General features: G+C 36.9%; 1 protein-coding gene across 4 annotated transcripts in view; it reads right to left on the reverse strand.

Annotated features, from left to right (window-relative positions):
* FBXO38 (F-box protein 38) overlaps nucleotides 1-23,921 on the reverse strand; it is a 59,164-nt gene that overhangs the window by 13,761 nt on the left and 21,482 nt on the right. The window contains exons 7-15 of one of the 4 annotated variants that reach the window (XM_010386833.2): nucleotides 22,392-22,529; nucleotides 19,639-19,732; nucleotides 17,797-17,927; nucleotides 14,251-14,421; nucleotides 12,488-12,630; nucleotides 11,352-11,562; nucleotides 4,497-4,616; nucleotides 2,908-3,087; nucleotides 904-1,413 (exon numbers count right to left, since the gene is read on the reverse strand). In XM_010386833.2, coding sequence (XP_010385135.1) covers nucleotides 904-1,413; nucleotides 2,908-3,087; nucleotides 4,497-4,616; nucleotides 11,352-11,562; nucleotides 12,488-12,630; nucleotides 14,251-14,421; nucleotides 17,797-17,927; nucleotides 19,639-19,732; nucleotides 22,392-22,529 — 1,698 coding nt within the window. Of the gene's footprint in view, nucleotides 1-678; nucleotides 1,414-2,907; nucleotides 3,088-4,496; nucleotides 4,617-11,351; nucleotides 11,563-12,487; nucleotides 12,631-14,250; nucleotides 14,422-17,796; nucleotides 17,928-19,638; nucleotides 19,733-22,391; nucleotides 22,530-23,921 lie in introns of all 4 variants that reach the window. The other 3 variants (XM_030927360.1, XM_010386830.2, XM_010386834.2) reach the window with 3 other exon arrangements.

The following is a 23,921-nucleotide window of genomic DNA, read 5'->3' on the forward strand; positions in this document are numbered from 1 at the left end:
ACTTAAAAATAAGATCAGAAATGGAAACAGACTTATGATTAATAAATGTGCTTACACCCATTCCACCCAATTCCTTGGCTATACATTGTAACATTAATGAAATTAAATACACATTATTTGTTCTGAGTATTTTCACCAAAATAATTCTCAGCCAAACCATTTACTTACCTGCTTATCTCCTGGCAAACCTTACTTGAATTGAAGCAAAACTAGATTTCTGAAAAAATTACTAAGTACTGCAGAGACAGAGAGAGGGCTATACCCAGGAAGCTGCACTGAGATGTGTTGCCCCAGCCCCAGCAACGTCAAGTCCTTGCCTTTTGGCTAAGGTTTAAAACTTCCCTAAGTTAAGACTTCTCTAAGTGTGTGATGGTAGCAGAGTTCATCTACTGGGGCTTAGGTGTCAGTCAGTGTTATATTTAGGGTAAATACACACAGTGCCACTTTCCTTAAAAGCTGAACTATTTGAGTTTTCCAGGTTGGACATTGCATAAACTGTTTTACACCCCCACCCACCAAACCACTGCTGAAAATTAGTTCAAAATCTGTAAGACCCACAAAACCCCAAAACAGAATTTAATTTGCCAAACTGGCTTTTTGTAAGAAAACTCATGAAACAAGTTCATGCCTTTCTGCAGCCCTACCCTGCAGTTGCTAATCCTAGGAGCATTGTCATACCTGACTCAGATACCAGCAGTACATGGGACAGTCTGCTCCTGGCCCTGGTTAGGGGCCTCCGAGGGTAGTCTTCATTAGACTGCACGTCACAACTCTCAGGCTGGGAGCTCCCCCTCCTGTCCTCACCTGTAGCCCCAGAGCCACTCCCATTAGTCCTCTCATCATGTGCTGGGCCTGAAGACCCCCCTTGTGGCAGAGTCCTAAAGGAAAAGGCGGATCTCGTACCATCCGGGCCATTCACAACACAGGCTCGGCTGGTTGAAGGACGTTCCTCATCAGAACACCTGCTAGTTCTCCTTTGGGATTCCTGGGGCCTGTGACAGCAGCATCTGGGGCAGACAGAACTCTCTGCATCTCCCTCCTCCATGGCCTCAGAGTCCTCTGACCCACCGGGGGAGCAGGCACACTGCCTGGACACATCCACTTCTGTAGGGCTAGGCTCGGAAGAGCCGCCGCTGTTCACCGTCCTTACAAAGTCGGGGCTTTGAGAAGCAGTGCTGTGTGAGCTGGAGTTTCCCACTGTGCTGGCGGTGGTGCTGCTGCAGCTGGGATAAACATCCTTGCTTTTTTTCTTTTCAGGAATATCCCTAGCTGCTTTCATATCGGCTTTGATCTGCTCACTGGTGACCTGACAGCCTTTCTCACAGCTGCTTTCCTCGAGGGGAAACTGCTTCGACTGGCCCATCTGATGGGAGTTGTACCTCTTTCGAAGTGGAGTCTTGCCTTTTCCACTTACTGCTTATAGAAAAAGAAGAACGGCCCGAGGAAAAGAAAAGATTTCAGTACAAATTCTGGACAACACGCAAGAGTAAATTTGGAACAGGAAATAATGTATACTAAACACTAATTTTCCTAAAGTATAACTGTGATCACATCATTGAGCTGCTATAAAATTCTCTATGGCTCCCTAGTGTCTACCTGGTTTATACTCCTTAGCTATGCCTTCAAGCCTCACTATGATCTAATTCCAAACCATCTTTCCATGTTGTCCCCTCCATATACATTCTACATTCCAGCTCCAGCTTTTCTCTCAATATACCCTTGCTTTACTACCTCAAAGCCTTTGTTCTCACCAATTTGTCAGCCCTGGTCCTCTACTCCATCTCTTCTGCACCCCCACCCCAAATCAACTGTGGTTGTAGTATGTGCCCTGTAATGTTACTACCTATTGTTTTTGACATGACTCTTCAACCAGACTAGAACTTCTGTAAAGAGAGACCATGACTTACTCATCTCTATATCCCTCACAGTGCCTAACACAATACCTGGGGCACAATAAAGCCCAATGAAGATATAAAGGAATAAATAGGTTTTGTCTGGCCAACAGAGGATTTAGTTGCTAAATTTAGAAACTGCACTGTCTGGGAAAGTTAGGTTAGTCAGCTGGTCATATTACTTTTCCTAAATTTCAGTTTCCATAAAACCTTCTTTCAACCACAGTATAAAGTTATCTGAATCTCTTAAATAGAAATTGAATAATCAGCCAATGATTAGCAAATTATTCCAAGTCCAAAGAACTAAACTTTCCAGATAATAGTACTATATAAATGTTTCAGGGTCAGTGTTAAGTGTGTATTGAACATTCAAAAATATTAAGGAGTAAGGGTACCCAAGGAAAAATGACTGGACAATTTGTAAAAAATCTATCCTTTGCTAAAAAAGGTAAGCACATGGTTCGGAGAAACAAAAGGGAAGGAAAGACAAGGAAGAAGTATGAACTTCAAAGTTAAGAGAAGTACAGTTTCTTGGTGAGGCATTGCAGAGGGTTGTTGCCTAGATTTAAAGGGATGTGAGGGATTATAAAAATATACTTTGGACTCCTTCAAGCACCAAACTAGCCACCAATATTCATTAAGCACAACTGGACAGATTATCAACTGGTGAATGTTTGCTTTTCATTGCTCTGGATGACTCAGTAGTCATCCCTTACATGAGGCACAGGCTTTTCGCTCACTAATCTCTGACACCCTGATGCCACAACTAAAGCCTCCACTGTAGACTTAGAATCCTTCTTTTCTTCCCTGAGCCCTCATTCCACACCACTGTTGTGTTGTACTGCCTACAACAGCACCACCCAGATTTCCCTCTTACTTGGGCAAGTGCATTTCTTGCTTCCTGTCACATTCCATAATATATGTTAACTGCACCCAAGTTGTCATATTAAGGCCAAGTGTGTCAGTTCTGATAGTGACTGTCATTAACAGTTCAGAGAAAGACGTAATTTCTCACCTGACAATTCCCTGGACTGCACTGACTCTGCAGTTTTCTCTTCACGTTCAGAGTAACGCCGAGTACCGTTCTTAGGAATCCAGACTTCTTGGAGTTCTAGACTATCTTCTTCATCATCACTCTCTGAATCATGAACAGTAATTGGGGTTGGTTTTACTACACGCTGAAGACCACTGGGTCCTAAAAAAAAAAAGGTACAGGCGTAACAGTTACTTTTTGTGCAAGAAAGGGTCTAATGAGAAGTACTATTTCCAGGGCTCTGGAATCAATAGAGATGCTTTGTGGCTCTATGCAGCCTCCCCTGGCACACATTTTAACCGATAATGCACTTGGATAAGATACTGTGAAAGCAACTTAACTCTAAACCATTATGTCAACATTAAGTATGATTAATATGCCAATCAACTTGATGTATTTCTAAAGGCAAATTAAAATAGACATTCATATAGCATTCCCTTGCAGGATCTTCACTATTTCAAAGAGTAGCATAAAATCATCCTAAAAATAATCTAAATAACAGTGATAATTTTAAAAATAAGCTACATATTTTCTCAATTTTTCAAACATATGAGCCAAGGTTAAGTAAATGAAGATGAACTCAGAAATGTATGGGACTGGTAAACAAGACTGTATTCTTTGAGTATGGATCTATCTCATTAGATGTAGCAGATCTATTTTTGAAGGCTAGACGCATGCTACATTTTGGTTGAATATGTGTATTTATGTAAAAAATGTTTTATCTGCTTGGCAGTACAGCTTTTAAACCTAGTTCTTATAACCTAATTCTCTCTGACAAGTGACTAATATTAGCTCCATCAATAAATGTATGCCCCAAGGAACCTAGCTTTTTTCCTGTCACATTGTACAATGTCTGACACAGAGTAGGCACTCAATAAATATTTGTTGAATGAGAGACTACATCTGTCACACACTTAAAACAGGGTAGCATCTTTTCCATTCAAAGACAAGGCAGCATTCTAACAGGCAGGGAATGAGAAAACTTGAGTTTTCTCAATTTCAATTCTGTCCCTCGATTACTGGCTGACTGGTGTTGAGCACATCATTTAAACTTTTGAAAGAAAATTAATTTCCCCATCTGTAAAATGAAAGGCTGTGCGAGTAAATCTTTAAGGGCCTACGACTCTATATCCTGTCTTAAGTCAGCCAATGGCAAACAGAGGCTAGGTTTTGGTCTGTTTACTAAACCAGGTCAACTTCTCAACTGTTCCTCCTCTTTAACTGAATTGAGGGGAAGGCAAAAGCAGAATATTTAATCAGGTCATTTATTTTTCCATCAACAATTTGAGTGCTTTCTTTTTCTACACATACACGGACACACACATGCACATGTGGCTATACAGAAAAAGCAGTTGTTGCTGCAGTCACAAATAATAAAAGACAAACTTTAGTAAGATATATATACATGCAACGAGAATACCAGCAATGTATTACAGTTCTCAGTAATCAATAGCATAAAACACATCATTAGCTGAAAGGTCAGAAAACAATCATTCTCGGTGTCTCACGTACTTCATTAGAGTTAGGCCACAGTTTCAGAATGATGAATGTGGGATAGATCATATGATTACCTGCTTGTTCCTCATCAACATCCACAGGAATAATTGCCTGGCTATGAGCTGGAGTATTATTTCCACTCTCGGCCACCACCTCTCCATCTTCTTGGACGATGTCTTCCATCTCATTTAATGCTTAAACAAAAATATACACAAAGTAAAAACCAAGAGAAGTATAAAGAACTACGATGGCAGGCAAAACTGTGGCCGCCCTAAGAATTGAACAGTCCCGCTGATTACTAGGCCTGCCCTGAAAGAACAGCGTATACTGCATATATTGTGCTTGTTACTGCAGACATTAAGAAGTATTTAATCAGTCTACAGGAGAGAAAATCACAGATGGGAAAGGAACATTTGGTGGAGAAAGTCCATCAAACTCATACAAACTCAAACAGTTAACAAAGAAACAAGGCAAAATACGATTAAGCCAAAAAGATACCATTCAGATTAACGTCACTGAATTATATGGGAGAGGTTTGAAATTTCAGGGGGACAGTGGGAATTGCTTTGGTTTTAAATATACACAATAGCACACCTCCCCCTGAATAACTGCCCAGCTCTAGCCTGCAATATCTATATTTCAGTTATTGCCAAAATGAGAAATGACCTTGCCTAGAAATCTTTCATGATAAAAACCAATCAATTTTCTTCTTTCATTCAACTGACTAACAATTATGAGTAGCAGTAATTAATGTGTACATACTCTATGGCAGGCTCTATGCTAAATGTTTACAGAAACATTTTCTTATTTATTTCTCATAGCAATCAGGCTAGCATTATTATTAGCCTGATTTTTGCAGTTGAGGAAATGGAGGCCTAGACGTTTTAATAGTTTGCTAGGATTTAAATTGAGGAGTTTCTAGAGCCTACGACACTACAGAAACTACGAGAAGGTGGGAAATTTATACTCCTTGCTCTCAAAGAGGATGCACACATTCTGGCAAAGATGTTAGACACATAAAATAAGGTCAGAATATAATTGCTAAGAGCTATAACAATTCAAAAGTGCAAAGGGAACATAGAATAGGAGCAACTAATTCTCTTCACTGGGTCAAGGAATGGTTCACTGATACAAGGTAACATTTCATATACTACCATACCAGGAAGAATGCTACATTTTTCGGAAGAATAGTGGTCCAGTGGTAACAAAAAACAGTATCTGTGTTGTGATAGGGATGCAAAAGAAAAAAACAAGGCTGAAAAGGTAGCCTGGGCTCCAGATTGTTAAAGCCTTGCTAAAAAGCTTAGAATTGTTTGCTGTAGGCAGAGGGAAACCACTAGAAGGTTTTTATGCAGGGAATGGCATGAAAAGAAGTACATTCAAATATTAACGTGACAAGGTTTTCCAAAGCTGCTGAGCAACTGCTTTTAGGTTGCCAGAATAGCCTGTGCAAACATTTAATATGATACCCAAAAGTTGTTTAAACGATTTCTTTCTTTGCATTCATTTGAATACTTACTGAGTGTCTACTACAATTTGTTAGTATTCCTTGGAGCTGAAAAACAGTGGTGATATTCAAGATCCCTAGACTCATGGCTTACTCTAGTTGGGGAAGAAAAAATTTAAAAAATAAAAATAAAAACATCAGATAGTAATGCCTTATGTAACAAAAAGTGTGATGTGACAGAAAATAAACTGGTGGCTGCTTAAGATCAGATGGCAAGGAAAGACATCTCTGAGATTAACATTTAAGCTAAGAACTAAAAGTCAAGAAGGAGCCAGCCATGAAAAGATGGAGGGAGGGAATTCTAAGAGGCAGTAGTTAGTGCAATGGTAGACGCCAGCTGTCATGCTCAAGCATGATGAGGGCAAGATGAGGTACAAGATGAGGGCAGGCCAGATCATACAGCACTTGGTGGTCCAATTCAAGAACCTGGATCTTATTCTAAGGCAATGGGAAGCTATTAAAAAGTTTTGAGTAAGCTATCACTATTGTCTGGTTTGTTAAAAGACTGCCCTGGCTGCTGTAAAAACTAATTTTAGTTGGGTAAGAAAATAGGCCAGTTTTAAAGCTATTAAAACATTTAGGTTAAAAAAAAGAGAAAGGTCTGATGTAGTGGTAGTACAATGGGAAAGGAGAGATGTAGGCATACTGGAGAGATGTTTTAGAGACATTCAACAAGATTTGGTAAATGACTCAATGTCTTGGAGAGCAGTTAGAAGGTAAAGAAAAAAGCATAATGTCTTGATTTTAGTCTCTGGTAATTAAATCGCATTGTGGTGCCTTTGGGCTAGTGAAGACACAAATGATTCTTGGTTTTGACAAAAAGCATAATGTCTTGATTTTAGTCTCTAGTAATTAAATTGGATGGTGGTGCCTCTGGGCTAGTAAACATAAAAACGATTCATGGTTTTGACTTTTTTCCTTTGTTGGAAAACATTTTATCATTATGGTAGTACATCTTTTTCAGAACAGTTTTAACTTACATAAAGTTATATGTATACAAATATATTATACATACATACATATGCCTGCTAACTTATAATCAAGTATCAATATTCATCAAATGTTTTGTTTAGCTGAAACGTTACTTCAGCTGTAAAAAAAAAAGTGTTATAAAGATAAAGAATTCATTGCCTCTTAAAAAATAATTTTTATGCAACGAAATTGTTGCATAAATTAATAGAAATTTATTATCAGACATAACATTTAGTGGTTGACAACTACCTGCCCCAAAGTAAAAAACAAAATACATTTACTGGGTTTTTTTTTCCAGACTGCAGTTTGCCCTTAGGCTTCAAAAATAAAAATTTTACAAAATCAGTGGTTTTCAAAGTATAGTCCCAGACCAGCAGCATCAGCACCACCTGGGTACTCGTTGAAAATTCAAATCCTTGGCTGGGTATGGTGACTCATGCCTATAATCCCGGTACTTTGGGAGGCCAGTGTGGGCAGATTGTGAGGTCAGGAGATCGAGACCATCCTGGCTAACACAGTGAAACCCCATCTGTACTAAAAATACAAAATATTAGCTGAGTGTGGTGGCATGTGCCTGTAAGTCCCAGCCACTTGGGAGGCTGAGGCAGGAGAATCGCTTGAACCCAGGAGGTGGAGGTTGTAGTGAGTCAAGATCGTGCCACTGTACTCCAGCCTGGGAGAGAGAGTGAGACTCCGTCTCAAGGAAAAAAAAAAAAAAAAAATTCAAATTATTGGCTTGGAGCAGTGGCTCACACCTATAACCCCAGCACTTTGGGAAGCTGAGTTGGTTGGACTGCTTGAACCCAGGAGTTGAGACGGCCTCGGCAATTTATGATATTCCATCTCTATTTAAAAACAAAAACAAAAACATATTATCTGGCCTCACACAGACCAAATAACTGGAACTCTGAGGGCAAAAATCAGCAATGTGTTTTAACAAGTCTTTTAGGCTAACTGGGGTGGAGGGATGAGAAAAAAGGTTCACTATGATGCTATATTTAAAAGCAGTAAGTACCTGGAATGTATGTTTTAAATCAAGAGACAAAATTAGTTAAATGATGTATAGGTAAAACTATGCTTTAAAGTTATAATTACTTAAAAAGTAGTACATAAAAATAGACACTATGCTTTAGCAATTACAGAAGCATAATTTTGATACTTATAGGCAAATGTAAATTGTTAAAAACAAATGAACATTGTGGGCACAGTGACTGACTCATGCCTGTAATCCCAGCATTTTGGGAGGCTGAGGCATGAGGATCACTTGAGGCCAAAAGTTCGAGACCAGACTGGGCAATTCAGTGAGACTCTATCTCTACATAAATTTTTTTGAAAAATCAGCTGAGAGTGGTGTCACGCATTTGTAGTCCCAGCTACTCAGGAGGCTGAGGTGGAAAGATCACTTGAACCCAGGAGTTTGAGGCTACAGTGAGCTATGATCACGCCACTACCCTCCAGCCTGAGTGACAGTGAGACTCTGTCTCAAAACAAACAAACAAACAAAAAACACAAAAACAATGCCAAAAAAAAAAAAACCCCACCAAAAACTGTAAACATTTATTCTTATTTTAGAATGCTGCAAAATTCAGGTAATCAAGTTATATTTTCAGCTAACTAGCTCATAATTAAGTACTCTAAGTTCTAAGACTTCTGAAAGTACAAATTTAAGATAATATCCTGCCAAATTATAAAATTGTAATAAATATAGTAACTGTGAAACAATAAATCACAGTTTTGTTGGAGTTAATTTATACAAATTAAATAGCTTTTAAAATTATACAATGCCCCTCTTTTACAGTAAATTACCTCATGCAAGCTGAAGAAGTTAAATACAATAGAGCAATTAAGACTGGTGCTGCTTCATTCTGGGGCTGGTCCAAAACCAAGTAAAGGCCCATACATGTAAAGATTTGTTTTAAGACTCAGGGTCTCCCTCTGTCACCCAGGCTGGAGTGTAACGGTGTGATCATAGCTCACTACATCCTTGAAACCTCCCTACTCAAGCCATCCTCCTGCCTCAACCTCCTTAGCTTATAGGCATGTGCACTGCACCTGGCCTAGACGTGAAGTCTTCAAATTGTATATCAAGGAGAGTGAACATGTTAATACCTGTTTCAAAGAAATTTTTAAATTATTATTTTCACTTGAAGATGTGAACCATCAATATTAGTCAACTGTTTAACATAATTCCCCATTACCCCTTTTATTATGAAGCCCTGTATTTCTCTTTATTTCAACCAAAAATCAGTCTTTTTCTAGTTCCTTATTTTGTTGGGGGGTGGGAATCTAACTTATATGTGTGTGTGTGTTGTGTGTGTGTGTATACATGTTTAATAACAAATACAACTAAACACACTACCACGTGGGAGTGACCTGTGGAATCTAATGTTTTCTACCAATCTTCCTTTCTCTACAAATGCTGCCATTGCCTCTGGTTTTCTTAGGCTTCCTCTTGTTGAAGCTATTTAATCCTTCAATCCTGGCATTTACGTATGCTTTATACAATTATGCTCTATACATTATGTATTTATTCTTTGCTTCTCAGCATTAAACAGCATTTTGAAGATACTGTACTTGACAACAGTCCTAGGTAACTGCTGAAGCTGAATCCTTTCATTGTAATTATGGCTTCTTAAATCAAAATAGCTTATCCTATATCTTGTGTATTTGGTTTTTATGCCAAATCTCTCATCTTCTGAAACCATATTTACAAACCAAATTAAGATGTAAGTTCCATTTTCCTCTCTTAAATCAAATACAGATACGAATTAAATCAAATATGTTGTTGAATATCTTTTTGGTCCTTGTTGCAACAATATGTGATTTCACAACAGCAGGTATTCTCCACTGTACTGAGAAGTCTATGGCAAATTAATCTTCTAGTGAAGTCTATAATCTGTGTGTCAACTCAAACCAAAAATGAGTTCACAGGATTTGGGTAGTTCTGAATGGCAGCTGCTCTAAGTTTCCAATGTAGAGTCCATGTCCTCTGACACGCAGATCTTTATGGTGGTAGTAACCTGTACTATGTACCATAGCACTCAGGACAACAAAGCAAAGGGACAATATGTGACTGTCTTGCCCTCTTGTTCCCTTAACACCTGTTGGCTCTGCACTTTTATTTTTGCATTTTTAAGGGAGATTGTTGGGGAAAGATTTTACCTAGGTTTGAAATGCGTAAGAGTACACCATGGACATAAAGTACAGAGCTAGACAGCTGCATTTACTGCAGAAAAGTATAAAAGTCAAGGCTGGAAATAAAGATTTGGATTTAATACCATATAGCTGGTACTAAAACCTTGAGCTTGAGTGAAAATGTGTAGAGAAAGCTATCATGGACAAAAGTGGAACACAGGAGGTGCTACAAGCAAAGGAAAATGAAGTAGGAGAAAAATCAGCAAAATGGTTTCAGAGATGCCGACAGAAGAAAGTGTCTCAAGAGTGTACAAGTCTAGGCAACAATGTCTAATGCTGCTGAGATGTGAAATTAGATGAAGGTCACGAAATGACCTCCAGATTCAGTAAGACAATCACTAGTGACTTTGCCAAGAGCCAAAGTGGAGAGTTCTAAAGTGACCAAGTGAGATGAGAAAGTGAAGACATTGCCTACAGATGACTCTTCTGTCAAAAACTGTATACTCAGAGTGCCCCTAAAGGAAATCATGCCCTGTACACAGTACATCTCATTGTAAAAGCAGGTACATAATATCGGACTACCCTATTTCTCATTAATTACTATGTGCAAGAGTAGGCAAATGGGGAACAACAAAAGGATGGCTAGAAAAGATTCCTTTTCCAGTTCCTAAGCGTCAACTGGGAAACTGGAAAATTTGGTAACAAAACAATCTTACATCACTTCACTCATCAATAGAGGGATGGATGGAGCACCTTCACACATGGGTTGGCACACTGCAAGTATTCAGTATATATTAACGAACTGGACAATTACATAAATGAAATAGAATAGTCCTTCTTAGCTAATGTACTTAATCTGCTGGGTGGAAGTGAAGACCTAATGATTAAAGGTACATGAAAGGTGCCAATGTTTAGCCCATGGTTGGTATTAATCTTTCCGTTCTTCAAATATCCAGAAATGGTCTTAATGTTCACGCTATCCATTGGTCTGGGAGACAATAAAAGATACTCCTTTGTTTAAATCCAGAAAGTCAAGTCTCAGACCTCAAGAGTTACCACTCTACCCTAATTTCCCCGGCATCTGTAATCCCTCCCATTCTGTAAGTATTCTTATACAGTCTGTGGACAAAAACAGTTTTGAAACAAGCAAGAAAAGAGAAAAATTTCACCTACTCCCTCATGTTCCTTATCAACTAACTTTCCTCAGTGTGGAAAGTGACAAGTTGAAACATGGGAAAAGGGAACAGGATAAAGCAGAAATACAATACAAAGTAAAAATTATTTCTATCTGGAGCTCACAAAAGATCTGGGTTACCGTCAGCTGCAAACTGCTGCTCTCCTGGCTGTAGATCTTGCCGAAAGTCATTCTCCTCGTCTGAGTCATCTGGGTGATGGTGATTGTTGTCGTGGATGTTGGCATTGTTATTCTGTGCATTATTATCGTCATTGTTGGAGTTCTGATTGCTAACAAGAGCTGATGAAACCCCAATTCCTGTGCCTGCACTCAGACCAACTCGAGCACAACCCTAAGGCAAAACCAAAACACATACGTTTACTAATTTGGGTTAGTATCTATCACTTCATTTTTAATATCTCTTCATTTCACCTTTACATTAGAACTAGTATTTATATAGTACTTATTTATGAAATGCTTTCACATACACATAGAAAATCTTATTTAAGGCCTGTAACACTTCCAGATAGATAAAGGGTTACTGGTTTAATTTACAGATGAGGAATCACACAAGGAGAAGAGATCTGCCCAACAGCACATGGCCAGTAAGTGGTACAGCTGCAATTTGAAACCAGGATTCTGACCTTGAATCCTGAGCTTTCCCCATTATATTGTACTGCTTCAACAGTGGGAATGTAACCATTAATAACTAATAAGAGAGAACACAAATGGTTGAAAGATTAAGTTTTTAATTACAGTACAAAGTTCTATATGTTAAGTAGTTTGAAAATAACATTTTGTACAACTGGGCAACCTCAGATTTCCCAGGCTATACAACTTAACAGAAAGATAGCAGCAGGGTAAAACACTCCCCAAATAAATCCTTAATTCTTATTTATACTTTGGGTTCCTAATTAGGTTTAATCTACCAACCCAATTATATTTAATACACCAACGAATTATTCCACGTAATAATTTCTGTCTTAAATTTCCAGCCTCACCCTCACCTTACCTTTTGTTTATATACTAATGGAGACGGCTTCCACTTATTTCTTCCTTACCCTTCCCCAGAGAACCCTTAATTCTCATTTAGAAGAATGAGAGGCCATGCATTATTACAACCTTTATGCTTTCACTGAGGCTGGCAGTAAAAAGTCTGACTATAACACTATAAAGGCATATTGTTGAAAAGAAAAAAAAAAAAAAAAATCACAGGCTGTTTTTATTTCCTTTCCTGAGTATCAAAATAAACAAAAACTCCCTCAAATGTATCTTACCTTGGGTGGTTCACGAAACATCTGATCCAGTGAAATAAACTCTAGGCTGGGTAACAATTCAATAAACTGGCCAAAAGAGTCCAGCTTCAAAGCATGGCACCGTACTAGGTTGATATCAACCAATCGAGTCCATCTTGAGTGGTCTGTTGAAGAAATGACATGACCAGAGAAAACATAAGTAACACTTTCCCCATTACTGACGAATTCTGATACAGGTCACAAAGACTTTCAAATCCTTTTTGATTAAATAACTTTTCCTTTTTTTCATGACTTCGAAAACCTGATGATTCTAAATTATGATGTTTACATACCTAATTCCATTGTGAGAACTAAATGGCCTGGGGAACATTAATTTGAATCCAATCAGCCCTGATTTAAATGTGATCCACTCAACAACCTACATGGCTTTTCAACAATAGGACACTGAATTAAAAAATTATGGCATATTTATTTAATAGAACATCATGTAGCTATTTCAAAAGAATGAAGGAGAGTTTAATATGCTTGCTGACATGGAAAACTCTCCAAATTATACTTAGTACAAAAAACAAGCTATAGGACGGTGTATACACAGTAAGATCCTTTGGTATAATATAAATTATTTTTAAATGCTACACATATATATGCTGCAATATGCATAATTTGTCCAGAAAAATATACAAAAAAGTGTTGATGATGGTTACCTTTGAGAAGAGGAGAGTTTTCATTTTGTACCTTTCTGTACTGTTTGAAATTTATCAAGTGCATGTATTACTTTTATTTTTTTAAGTGTTAACAGGAATTCTGAGTGATGGGATTATAGGCCATTTTTTGTTTTCTTCTTTATACTCTTCTGTATTTAAGAAAACAAACAAACCAAAAACCCAATAAATGTTATTTTTTTAAAGTCATCTATGCCTGCTACATCCTAAAGTTCATATTTCCCAGTAACTTCTTGGTTCATCAGGGCCAGGGATAGAATTTAACTGCTGTTGGCACATGAGACATGACTATATTAATGAGTGATCTCAGCAGAGGTCCCAGCCCTAAAACAAGCCGGGATAGTAGCTTTCTGAGGAGATACAGATCCCGGTCAAGTGACTCAACAGCAGAGGAGGCTGTTCTGTAGGTGTCAGTGAGAGGCTTTGTCACAAGTACAACTTTTTTGAGCTTTCAATTTATTTAATGGTTTGTAAATTTCGGTATTTAAGAAGGGCCTTTAAGACAACAGATAACATTACTCTGAGAGGAAAATGAACTCCCACCATAAGGGAAAAATATCAAGTGCAAAAGTCACACTTCTACATATAGGAGATTGGAGGGGTAGGTCTGAAATAGACTGGGATTTCTAGTCAATAGAAATTTTTATCTCAGGTTAATGTCACTTAATGAAAGTTTAAAATACATACCTACTTTGTCCTTTCAGATGATGTGCCATTGTGAAGATAATTCTGAGAAAATAACTATACTATCCTAAGTCCTAGGCAGCAATGAACTAAGCTTAATTTTATATTCCTAGCCCAAAGAAGTACATATAAAAATCAGGGCACTTGAATCCACAACCTGGAGAATATAAATTTCCAGGTAGAAAACTTCAGAAGTTTAAAGAGGCATTGAATACACTTCCAACTAGTTATCAAAGGTTACCAGAACTTGTATGAACAATCCAAACGAAACACCTACAGTTTACATTAGGAATGCAATCATATCACACATAGAAAACAAGGGCAGTTGTATTATTTCAGTATCAATAAAACATAGCTGTATTTGTAAGTCTGTAATACCTGAGATCCAATTGTATGGGTTGTGTAGATGAGGGCAATTGTAAATTGCCAGATATTTGATACAGGAAAAAACTTCATTGACTGCTTTCATCCCTATATCAGTGATGATACCAGGATTTTCTACCACATCAGCCAAACCATACTTCACCAGATCCGCATTAGCCATTCTGCCTAAAAAGAGCAATCAATTTTTTTAAAAAGGCAAATTCTTAAGTGTTAGGGAGTGTTACCAATTTTGTATCTCACCAGTTAGTATAAAAAGTCTCTACCATCATTCTGTATCATCTGCTTATCATTGGGCTCAGGTGTAATTTTAGGTTAGGTATTATTTACATATGGTAGCACTTCTTGTACAAAATAATAAATTATATTAAAAGTCAAAGGACAACTAGTAGGAAAAATTATTTCCAATTGTTTAGAGAAGAAAAAAGGCAAAAATTCTTAAAGCATAAGTGAAGGACATATCATACTGGTTCATACGATGGTAAAGTTTTAGCTTTATCATTTAAAAGGAAAACAAAATCTTAAAAACTCAACTCCCTCACAGTAAAATGATGTTCTTGAAGCCCAGTGTGGACATGTGTAGAGAAGGGTAAACTCTGAGAATTTAAGATTCATTGTTACAACCCATGGCACTGGTTAGTAACATCTATCTATATCCTAAAAGTGCACTTCTTAACTCAAACACATGCCACTGGGCTTTAGTGCCTACTCTCTGGCCACAAACTAGGGGTTTGGGAGTAAGTAAAGGAGGATCCTTTACCCTAGATCATGCCACTGAGAATCACACCTCATCCCTTGCCTCTTATCACTTCTCCCATCTGTCTGTCCCCTCACACTCCAAGATTCCATTAGTTCATAGTTACATCTTTAGTGTCTAGCATAGTGCTGGGGATACAAGAGCTCATGGGGATACATGTGTCTCACAGTCTGCAATCAACCAATACGCAGGACAAAGAAAACACTGCCGCTCTGGTGAAGTTGCCCTGAATATCACAGTTTAAACCTTTAGCTAGAACATGTTTAAAACAATCCATCTTCTCCAAACTTCCAATTTTACTTTCCATATAGTTTACAGTTTTTCTCCTGTAGTTCCTATTTTTGGTATTTCCTGGCACTTCTTACAGATTTCACCTTAATCCATTCTTTAAAATTTAGCTGAGCTATTTTCTTTAGCTCCTGGTAAGGACCTTTTCCCTGCTCTTTGGACTTGAGACGAAACTTCCATTTTCCTTAAGATAGGGTAAACCTTGAACTGACCCTGTTTCCTGGGCACTACTTGAATAAATGCTGTAACCTAACATGACAAATCAATGTTTTGTATTTAGTTTTTTGAGATGACCAACCACGTTTCTACTCTTGGGGCTTCCTGCTTGCCACACTCCTTCAAAATCCTGATGATATTACTTGAGATTCATGTTTGTTTTTCTTTTCAGCCCACAGGTCAGCTAAAAGTAAAAGCTATCATTTATTGAATACTTCCTAAGTGTCAGAGATTGTTGTAAATGTATATATCACTTTTCCCTTGATTCCTCAGAGCTACCCAAGAGAAAAGCAGGAAATCACCTTACCTTCATTTAAAAAATGAGAAGAATGAACTTGCTTAGGTCTCATGATTAGTAACATACAGGCCTCAATTCTCTCTCCCTCAAGCTCTAGGACTAAATTGCTAGGACTCTAGGGCTAGGACTATACTTTTTTCTAAAATTTTCACTGAGTTATACATCTCTATCACTATTATATAAAGCTTACAGATCATAAATCCACATGAACAAAGAACTCTCTAAAGATTCATCTTTGGGTCACTGCTAGAAGACAAAGGTGATGTTCCTATTTATTTATTCTGCCAGACCTCTTATAAGAAGAAAGTGACCCAAGTTTTACCAGAGGCCAGCCACCACTTCTTGGAGAGATGCTTCAAATCTAAATTACTGAGAAGAGAGAAACTAAGTGAGAGAGTGTGAGTGAGCAGTGACCTCATGACATCGTCCATAAGAAGTACCACGCACCTATTCTGAAATAGAGAATCCTAGGCCATCTTTGGAGGGATAGAAGATAGTATGTATGCGGAAGAAATGTTTAAACTGTGGCAAATAAGAAGAGAATGATTGTACAAAGTTCAACATAACAGACTATTAAGTATGAAACAGAACATGAAACAAGTTGTGTTGAAAACTATGAGATAATGATAGTCAAGAAGGTATTTTTATGCTATAGAAAATGTACGTTGAGGAGAAAGAAACACTACAGGAAAATAATTGGTTATAAAGATAACACTTGAAGACAATTCTTCAGTAGACCTAAATTTGGCCATCCTGAAGGTACACAATTTCTCAAGTTCTGAGCTTTTGGGAAAAATAGAAAACAAGATCACAGAAAGAATATCAATTTCAAAGCTAATAATTTTAAGTTACTATACAGACATTGCAGAAACATAGAGAATGTTAGATACTTCATTCAAAACCAGAAAAGCTTGATATCAAATGTATTAATTTTATATAAAATCATTGTACTAGGTAGCATTTTAAGCGATTTTGGAGAAAAGCTGATCTTTTTCTAAGCTATATAGATTTAACGTGATTCTAATAGTCAACTGTCTAGAAAAGGATAGCTTAACTTTTTAAAGTAATCACCTATATTAATGAGTACCGTGAACAACAAAAAAGTAAACAAACAAAAAACCCACAACTATTACTGTAATATATATTAGAAATGAAAAAGAAAAACAGTCATGATTTTTGAGCTGGACTGTCCTGATTGGAAGAATTAAGCCTTCTTATGTTCTTCTACAACACAAACTAGATCCAAAGAAAAAATGTTATCTGCTATGATGATGAGAGTTCAAGAAAGACTTGTTGCAAATCAAGTGGGAAGAAAATGAATTCTTGAATAAATAAAAACATGTTGGTGATGAAAATTTTCTTTCGTATCTTATTGATGCCATATGGAAAAATAGTTTGAATAATGAATTGACATGCATTCAAACCCAAACAAATGAGTTCTTAATTGTAAATGCGTAAGAAAATGCTGTGAACAAGCTTTCCAACAGCAATCATCATTAAATGAATACTGACCATTATGTGCTCACACTATCTGGAAAATCCAGAACCCCCAGCGGGCTTATTATGGAAATGAAGAGCATGGGCAGGGAATGGGACCTCATTTGAGAGGACCATCAAAAGCTTCAAGAAGTGTGGCAGATCAAATTCAACAATGGAACCAAGGATGACATTCTGTGAAAAAAATGAAGCAGAATGGGAAAGAAACTTGGGCAGTAAAGTGGAGACAATATCAAATGTAGATAAGGTTCTTTTTCTGGTGTATTGTTAGTAACTACATTTTCTATAGTATGCTAAAATCAGAGGCAATATGGAAAAAAAATCACTGACATTTCTTATTTAAAAGTTTATTTTCCAAGATGTGAGAGCACCTAAGATTTTAAGTTGTCTTATGTTCAAAAAGACAAGGCACAACCCCAATTCAGATTTCAGTTTGTCAAGTAAATTTCCTACAGTAATTCTGGAATTAAAATGAGATAAATCTTACTCTGTAGCAAAAACTCATCTACATATCCTAGATGAAGGGTTTCAAACTGGGGGAACTCCAACTCTGCCATCTTTAGGGCAGAAAAGACACCATCTTTGGTTAGGGAAGGCTGGATCCGAACTTCATGTAACCTGTGAATAAAGAGAGAGAACATATCAGAGTAAAACAAAAACCATCAGAACCAAAGATTCCTCCTAATATAAGTGTATTAGTCCGTTTCTATGCTCCTGACAAAGACATACCAGAGACTGGGAAGAAAAAGAGGTTTTAATGGACTCACAGTTCCATGTGGCTGGGAAGGCCTCACAAACACGGCTGAAGGCAAAAAAGAGCAAGTCACATCTTACATCATGGCAGCAGGCAACAAAAGAGAGGCTGTGTGGGACACTCCCATTTTTAAAACCATTGGATCTAGTGAGACTTATTCACTATCACGAGGACTGCACGGGAAAGACTACCCCCATGATTCAGCCATCTCCCGCTGGGTCCCTCCCACAACACAAGGGAATTATGGGAGCTACAAGATGAGATCTGAGGGGAAACAGAGCCAAACCATATCAGGAAGACTCTGAAAGAAGTTTATGACTTTAGTGAAGTGTCACAGATGTCAACAACTTCTCTCCCACCTCCTTCATTGAAAAAAAACAAAAACAAAAACATATTTTCTTCCAAGGAGTATCTGCAAAGTATAAGAAAATCTTAGGCAGTACACTGAAGCCATACATTAAATAACAATTAATTACAGGTAATAATCTTATATCCTTTCAAGTGCTTTACTAAAACTGAAGAGTCAATGTGAGAATCTGCACCTGGTGTGTGTTGGTATTTGACATTTTGCTTTGGCTAGCTATCAATGTTGCATTTTAACCAAGAGTATAGTTCTGTAGTAGGTAACTTAACTTAGACTTAACTTAACTTAAACTTAGAAACACTTTTATTTTAGACCTTGAGGTATTATTCTGAGGGACTAGGCTCAGATTTGTCAAAGTCGAGGTTTCCTAAAGCTTGCAGTCATTATGAGGTGTGTATTATGTAACTGCAGAATTATCTTAATTCTTAAGAAGGGTAAGTTTAAGTTGTGTTCATTATTTAGAAAGACATTGAATTATTTTTGGATTGATACAAAAGATGAAAGAGTGGTTTATTTTTCTTCCTTGATAGTTCATTTTTCACAATGATTCTGTAAATACATGGCTAGGATTTCCAGAAAAAAAAAAAAAAACCCCTTTTATTTTAGTTACAATCCTAATCAATAATCTTGATGGAAAAAGCTTTGTTTTTGAATAAATTTAAAAAATGCTTAAAGAAAATACTATAAAAGTGGAGGTAGAACACTGATATGTAAGAAATAGTAAATGTGGTATAGTGATACAACCACTTGGTTAAAAATTATAGATGTGTTACAAGGTCAGACTTTGGAAAAGCGGATTTAAAACACTGATTTCTGAATAGCAAATATTATCACCAAGTAACTAGAACAATTCAGAAAATTATCCAGAGATTGAGACAACGGTCCTGAGAGGGCTACAGACACCACAGCTTCAATCCTAACTTCTGTTGGACTCTCAGCCGTTTCCAGAAATTCCACTGCTTTTCTCTGATATGAGACCATGCCACTCTGGAGCTTGCTAGTATGCAGCTCAACTGGTTACCAGTATATAACATTAAGACTACCATGATGTTATACTCATCTGTTATTTAAACTTCTTTGTATTTTAAATTTGAGTAAGGCTTGATCAAATGTACACACATATATACACACACATTCCACAATTTTTTGTAAAACAGGGAAAGACACAATTACTTCTAAAGTGAAAGACACAATACAAAGAGGAAACATACCTACGGGCAGCAGTAATGATGAGGTAACCAAGATCTACTTCAAGAGCATTTTTGCAAGCTCCCAGAACAATAGTGTGCAAATTTCTAAAACCACCTGAAGACGAGGAACAAAAACAAGTGTTTCTTTTGACCACAGCATTTTTAGTGAAGTACTTATATACTATACATTATAAAGTATTATCTTAGATGATAATTATTGGTTTAAAAGTAATTCTAAGCTTTGTTTTTGCATTGAAATTATCTTAAGACGAATTATAACTACTAGTCACCTAAAAGGAGCTGAAAGCGACCCTCATTTTGACAAGACACTCTGATGGCATCTGAAAACTACTCTAAAAGATTTAGACTGTTAAGTATGGATTTTTAGGAAGTCAGAAGCTGATGAGATAATTGTAAAAAAAGAAACCCTGCCATTTCCGGCCAAATTTTGAACCTCCAAATATCATAAGGAACAAGACCAGAACTACTTTAACTGATTTTTTTAATGTTTCTGAAACTTGTATTTACCTACAAAAAAGAACATAAATTACTAATGTATAGCTTAAAGAAATGACTGACTTATCTGTTTTAAATTTGTATAAATAAAGTCACAAAGTATGTATACTTTTGTGTCTGGCTTCTTTTACTAAACATTCTGCTTATGAGATTCATCCACATCGCTGTGTAGCTGTAGTCTGTTCATTCTTATTGCTGTACAGTATTTTGCTACATGAATATGCCACAATTTAATTATCCATTCTCTTGCCGACAGGCATCTTTCCATTTTGGGATGATCAGAAACAGTGCTTCTATGAACAATCTTAAAAATGTCTTTTGGTGAATAAATGTAAACATTTTTGTTGGGTTGAAAGCCAGGAATGCAACTGTTGCTATGTGTATGACCAACTTTAGAAGATACTACCAAACAGTGTTTCAAAGTGGTTGTATGAATTTATATTCTGACCACCAGCATATGAAAGGTTCTGTTGCTCCACATCCTAGCCAACATTACTGTTTTTATCTTTTTCATATTAGTCATGAGTAGGCATAGTCATTTTAGTGCTTGCATATCACACTGTAGTTTCAATTTGCACTTCCCTAAAGATTAGTAAACTTTATTGTTTTTTCATGTTTACTGGATTCTTGTGTGGAAACTTTTCTATTCAAGTATTTTCCCATTTTTTCTATTGAGTTGCCTGCCTTTTTCTTATTCATTCCAGGAGTCCTTTATATCTTCCCAAAACCCAGTGTCTATATTGCAAACAGCTTCTCCCTTTCTGTAGCTTTTCACTCTTTTTTTTTTTTTTTTGAGACTGAGTCTCACTCTCTCGCCCAGGCTGGAGTACAGTGGTGCGATCTTGGCTCACTGCAAGCTCCGCCTCCTGGGTTCATGCCATTTTCCTGCCTCAGCCTCCAGAGTAGCTGGGACCACAGGCGCCTGCCACCACACTTGGCTAATATTTTGTACTTTTTAGTAGGGATGGGGTTTCACCATGATAGCCAGGATGGTTTCCATCTGCTGACCTCGTGATCCTCCCGCCTCGGCCTCCCAAAGTGCTGGGATTACAGGCATGAGCCACCACGCCCGGCTGGTTTTTCACTCTCTCAATCATGCTTTTTGATGGACAAAAAAAAAAAAAAAAAATCTTAATTTTAATTTGGTACAGTTTATCAATCTTTTCTTTATGGTAAATGCTTTTTGGTGTCATGTTTAAGAAGACTTTGTGTACTCAAGGTCAACAAGACATTCTTCTAAGTTATTTTTTTAAATTTCTTTGTAAAAATTGTTCTCATTTGAATCTATGATCCATCTAGAATTAATTTTTGTGTGAGGTATGCTGACTTCTTGAATAAAATATAAGGCAGGGTCACCCTTAGGAACCGATTAGAGAAGAGAAGTCTCTGTTTTTCTTTCAGGACTTTTATGCAAACTCAGCTTTCAGCACCTCTCTACAGGTCTTCTCTCTATGAATGGACTTACTAGCCTTCTTTTCGTTCTTGACTTTTATCTTGTTAACTATCGCCATCAATCAAAATATTGCGGGTCTTAGGGGTTATTTCATCCCACTGGCTAAATGTAATAAAGTACACTTACACCACACTTGACTGACAAAATGTCTAGAAATGTAGTGTTTACTCTTCATTAGATTTCAACAGTATTAACTATAATGTTGTTTGTTAACAATGGTACTTGATGACTTTCCATTTTATTTTAGAGAGCCTGATGACTTTCCATTTTATTTTAGAGAGCCAAAGTTAGATTTTTGGTTTCCAACTATTAATCACCCATTTTGCTAAACCACTACTTTTTTTTCCGCAATGAGATGATTAACACAGAGCATATTCTGTTATGTATTATTTATCTATTATTACATGATAGATATTAACATTACTAATGCCTAAATTTTTTTTGGAAGCCTAGGCTGTACAAGTTGTAAAACATCACCAAAGAATGCTAGAAATCCCTGTTAACATTTCTAAGAAAGATTCCAAATATAAGAGGAGGTATTATTAGCCATGCAAAAGTCAAAACAAGCCAGAAAACATGTCTTATCACTCTACTGTCTATTTTAAGAAAGTTTAATGTGCACCAAAAGAAAATGAACACTAGCTATGCTCATAGTTACTTACTGTCCATCAAATACACCAGAGAAAGCACAATTACTGAGAAACATTTTCTTTTTAAAAGACTTGCCAGGGAAGTTAAATAAAAGCTTAATGATTTTTTAAAGTTGACTTTTAAAAAATAGTTAGTAACTAAAGAAAATGAATACCTGATCTCCAACTGTCTTCAACAACATGTTGGATAAGACCTCCAAGGAAAGGAACTCGAACCATTTCTAAGTGTTCCAAGTTTCGGGCAGAGGCTAAGCCTGTTACTAAAGGGACATATTTCAAGGAATTTGTGGGTCCTAGAAAAAAAAAAAATCTTTGATAGAACAACGTAAAGTGCCTTAAAATGAATTTCAAATCAGTGAAAGACATGTATAACGTATAATCTCTATATCTTGACAGCCAAATTGGCTCTCTGCAGTCTAGTTCTTGTTACAAAATGAAAGTGTTAGCCTACTAACCATACATTTACTCAGCATAAAGGTTTTTCAGTAACACTGGAGAGAGATGTAGTATTCTGTAAATTCTCTAAAGGCTCAATAGTTTTGAACCCAAACTAACTAATGGGAAAAAGTCAAGACAAAAATTTGATCCTTCAATCAAGTAAACAGCTCAATCATTTAATCATCTCTATGACCAGTGTTGCATTAGATACTATAGAAGATCACAAAAGATATGGTCCTGTCCATCAAAAAACATGCAGTTGACATGGAGCTAGAACTAACATAAACAATTATAGAAGGATAAGAAGGCAGACTGCATCAAGTATAAAAATAAGATCTGCCATACTCCATGAAAAAGAAAAAGAGGAGAAAAGTAAGTTGGAAAAGGCAGAACCTGAAGAATGCATACAAAAAAACAGGAAGAAAGTGCACATCTCAGGATAAGGCAGCAATAATACAGCATAAGAGAAGACATTGAGGTGGAAAGCTGTATGGTTGTCCAGGGAACAATGAATAGTCAAATGTGATGATAAAAGAAGGTGTATCTTGGAAAGGTGTCAGAATAAGGCTATCAAGAGGGGTCCTGGTTATTATGACCTTAAGCAGAGCAGTTCCCACTTAATGCTCTAAGTGCAGGGGTGTCCAATATTTTTATATCACTGGGCCACACTGGAAGAGGAAGAATTGTCTTGGGCCACACATGAAATACACTAACATTAAAGATAGTTGATGAGCTAGAAAGAGGAAGTGGGGCGGGGAGGGGAGGCGGGGAAAAAAAGCCCGTGCGTAAATCTCATAATGTTTTAAGAAAGTTTAAGAATTTGTATTGGGCATCATGTGGGCTGTGGCCAGCGGACCGTGGGCTGAACAAGCTTACTCTAGGGCAACAGGGACACTAAAGATTTCTGTTTAGAAGTATAATACCATAAAAGCTATGTTTAAGGTAGATTAAGGAAGCCAACTATTTACATGCAGAATGATTCAGAGACCAGAGACCAGAAACAAAGAAAGAAGACTGAAATTTAATAAAACAATCCTATGAAAAGTAAAAAGTGCCTGTAAAAAATACAGATATTCTGAGTTGTTTTTGTTTTTGCTGAGGTCAAACGCAAATCATGTTTCTAACGTCTTTAAAACAAAAAGTACATTTATCTTCACAAGATGAATAAGTTATAAGACATAAACAGTAATAGCATAATATAATTGTATTTACAAATGTAGCTAAAGTTTGCTTCAGGATATTTTTAG

Source organism: Rhinopithecus roxellana, chromosome 3 (assembly GCF_007565055.1).
Source record: "Rhinopithecus roxellana isolate Shanxi Qingling chromosome 3, ASM756505v1, whole genome shotgun sequence".
Classification (NCBI taxonomy): Eukaryota; Metazoa; Chordata; class Mammalia; order Primates; family Cercopithecidae; genus Rhinopithecus; species Rhinopithecus roxellana.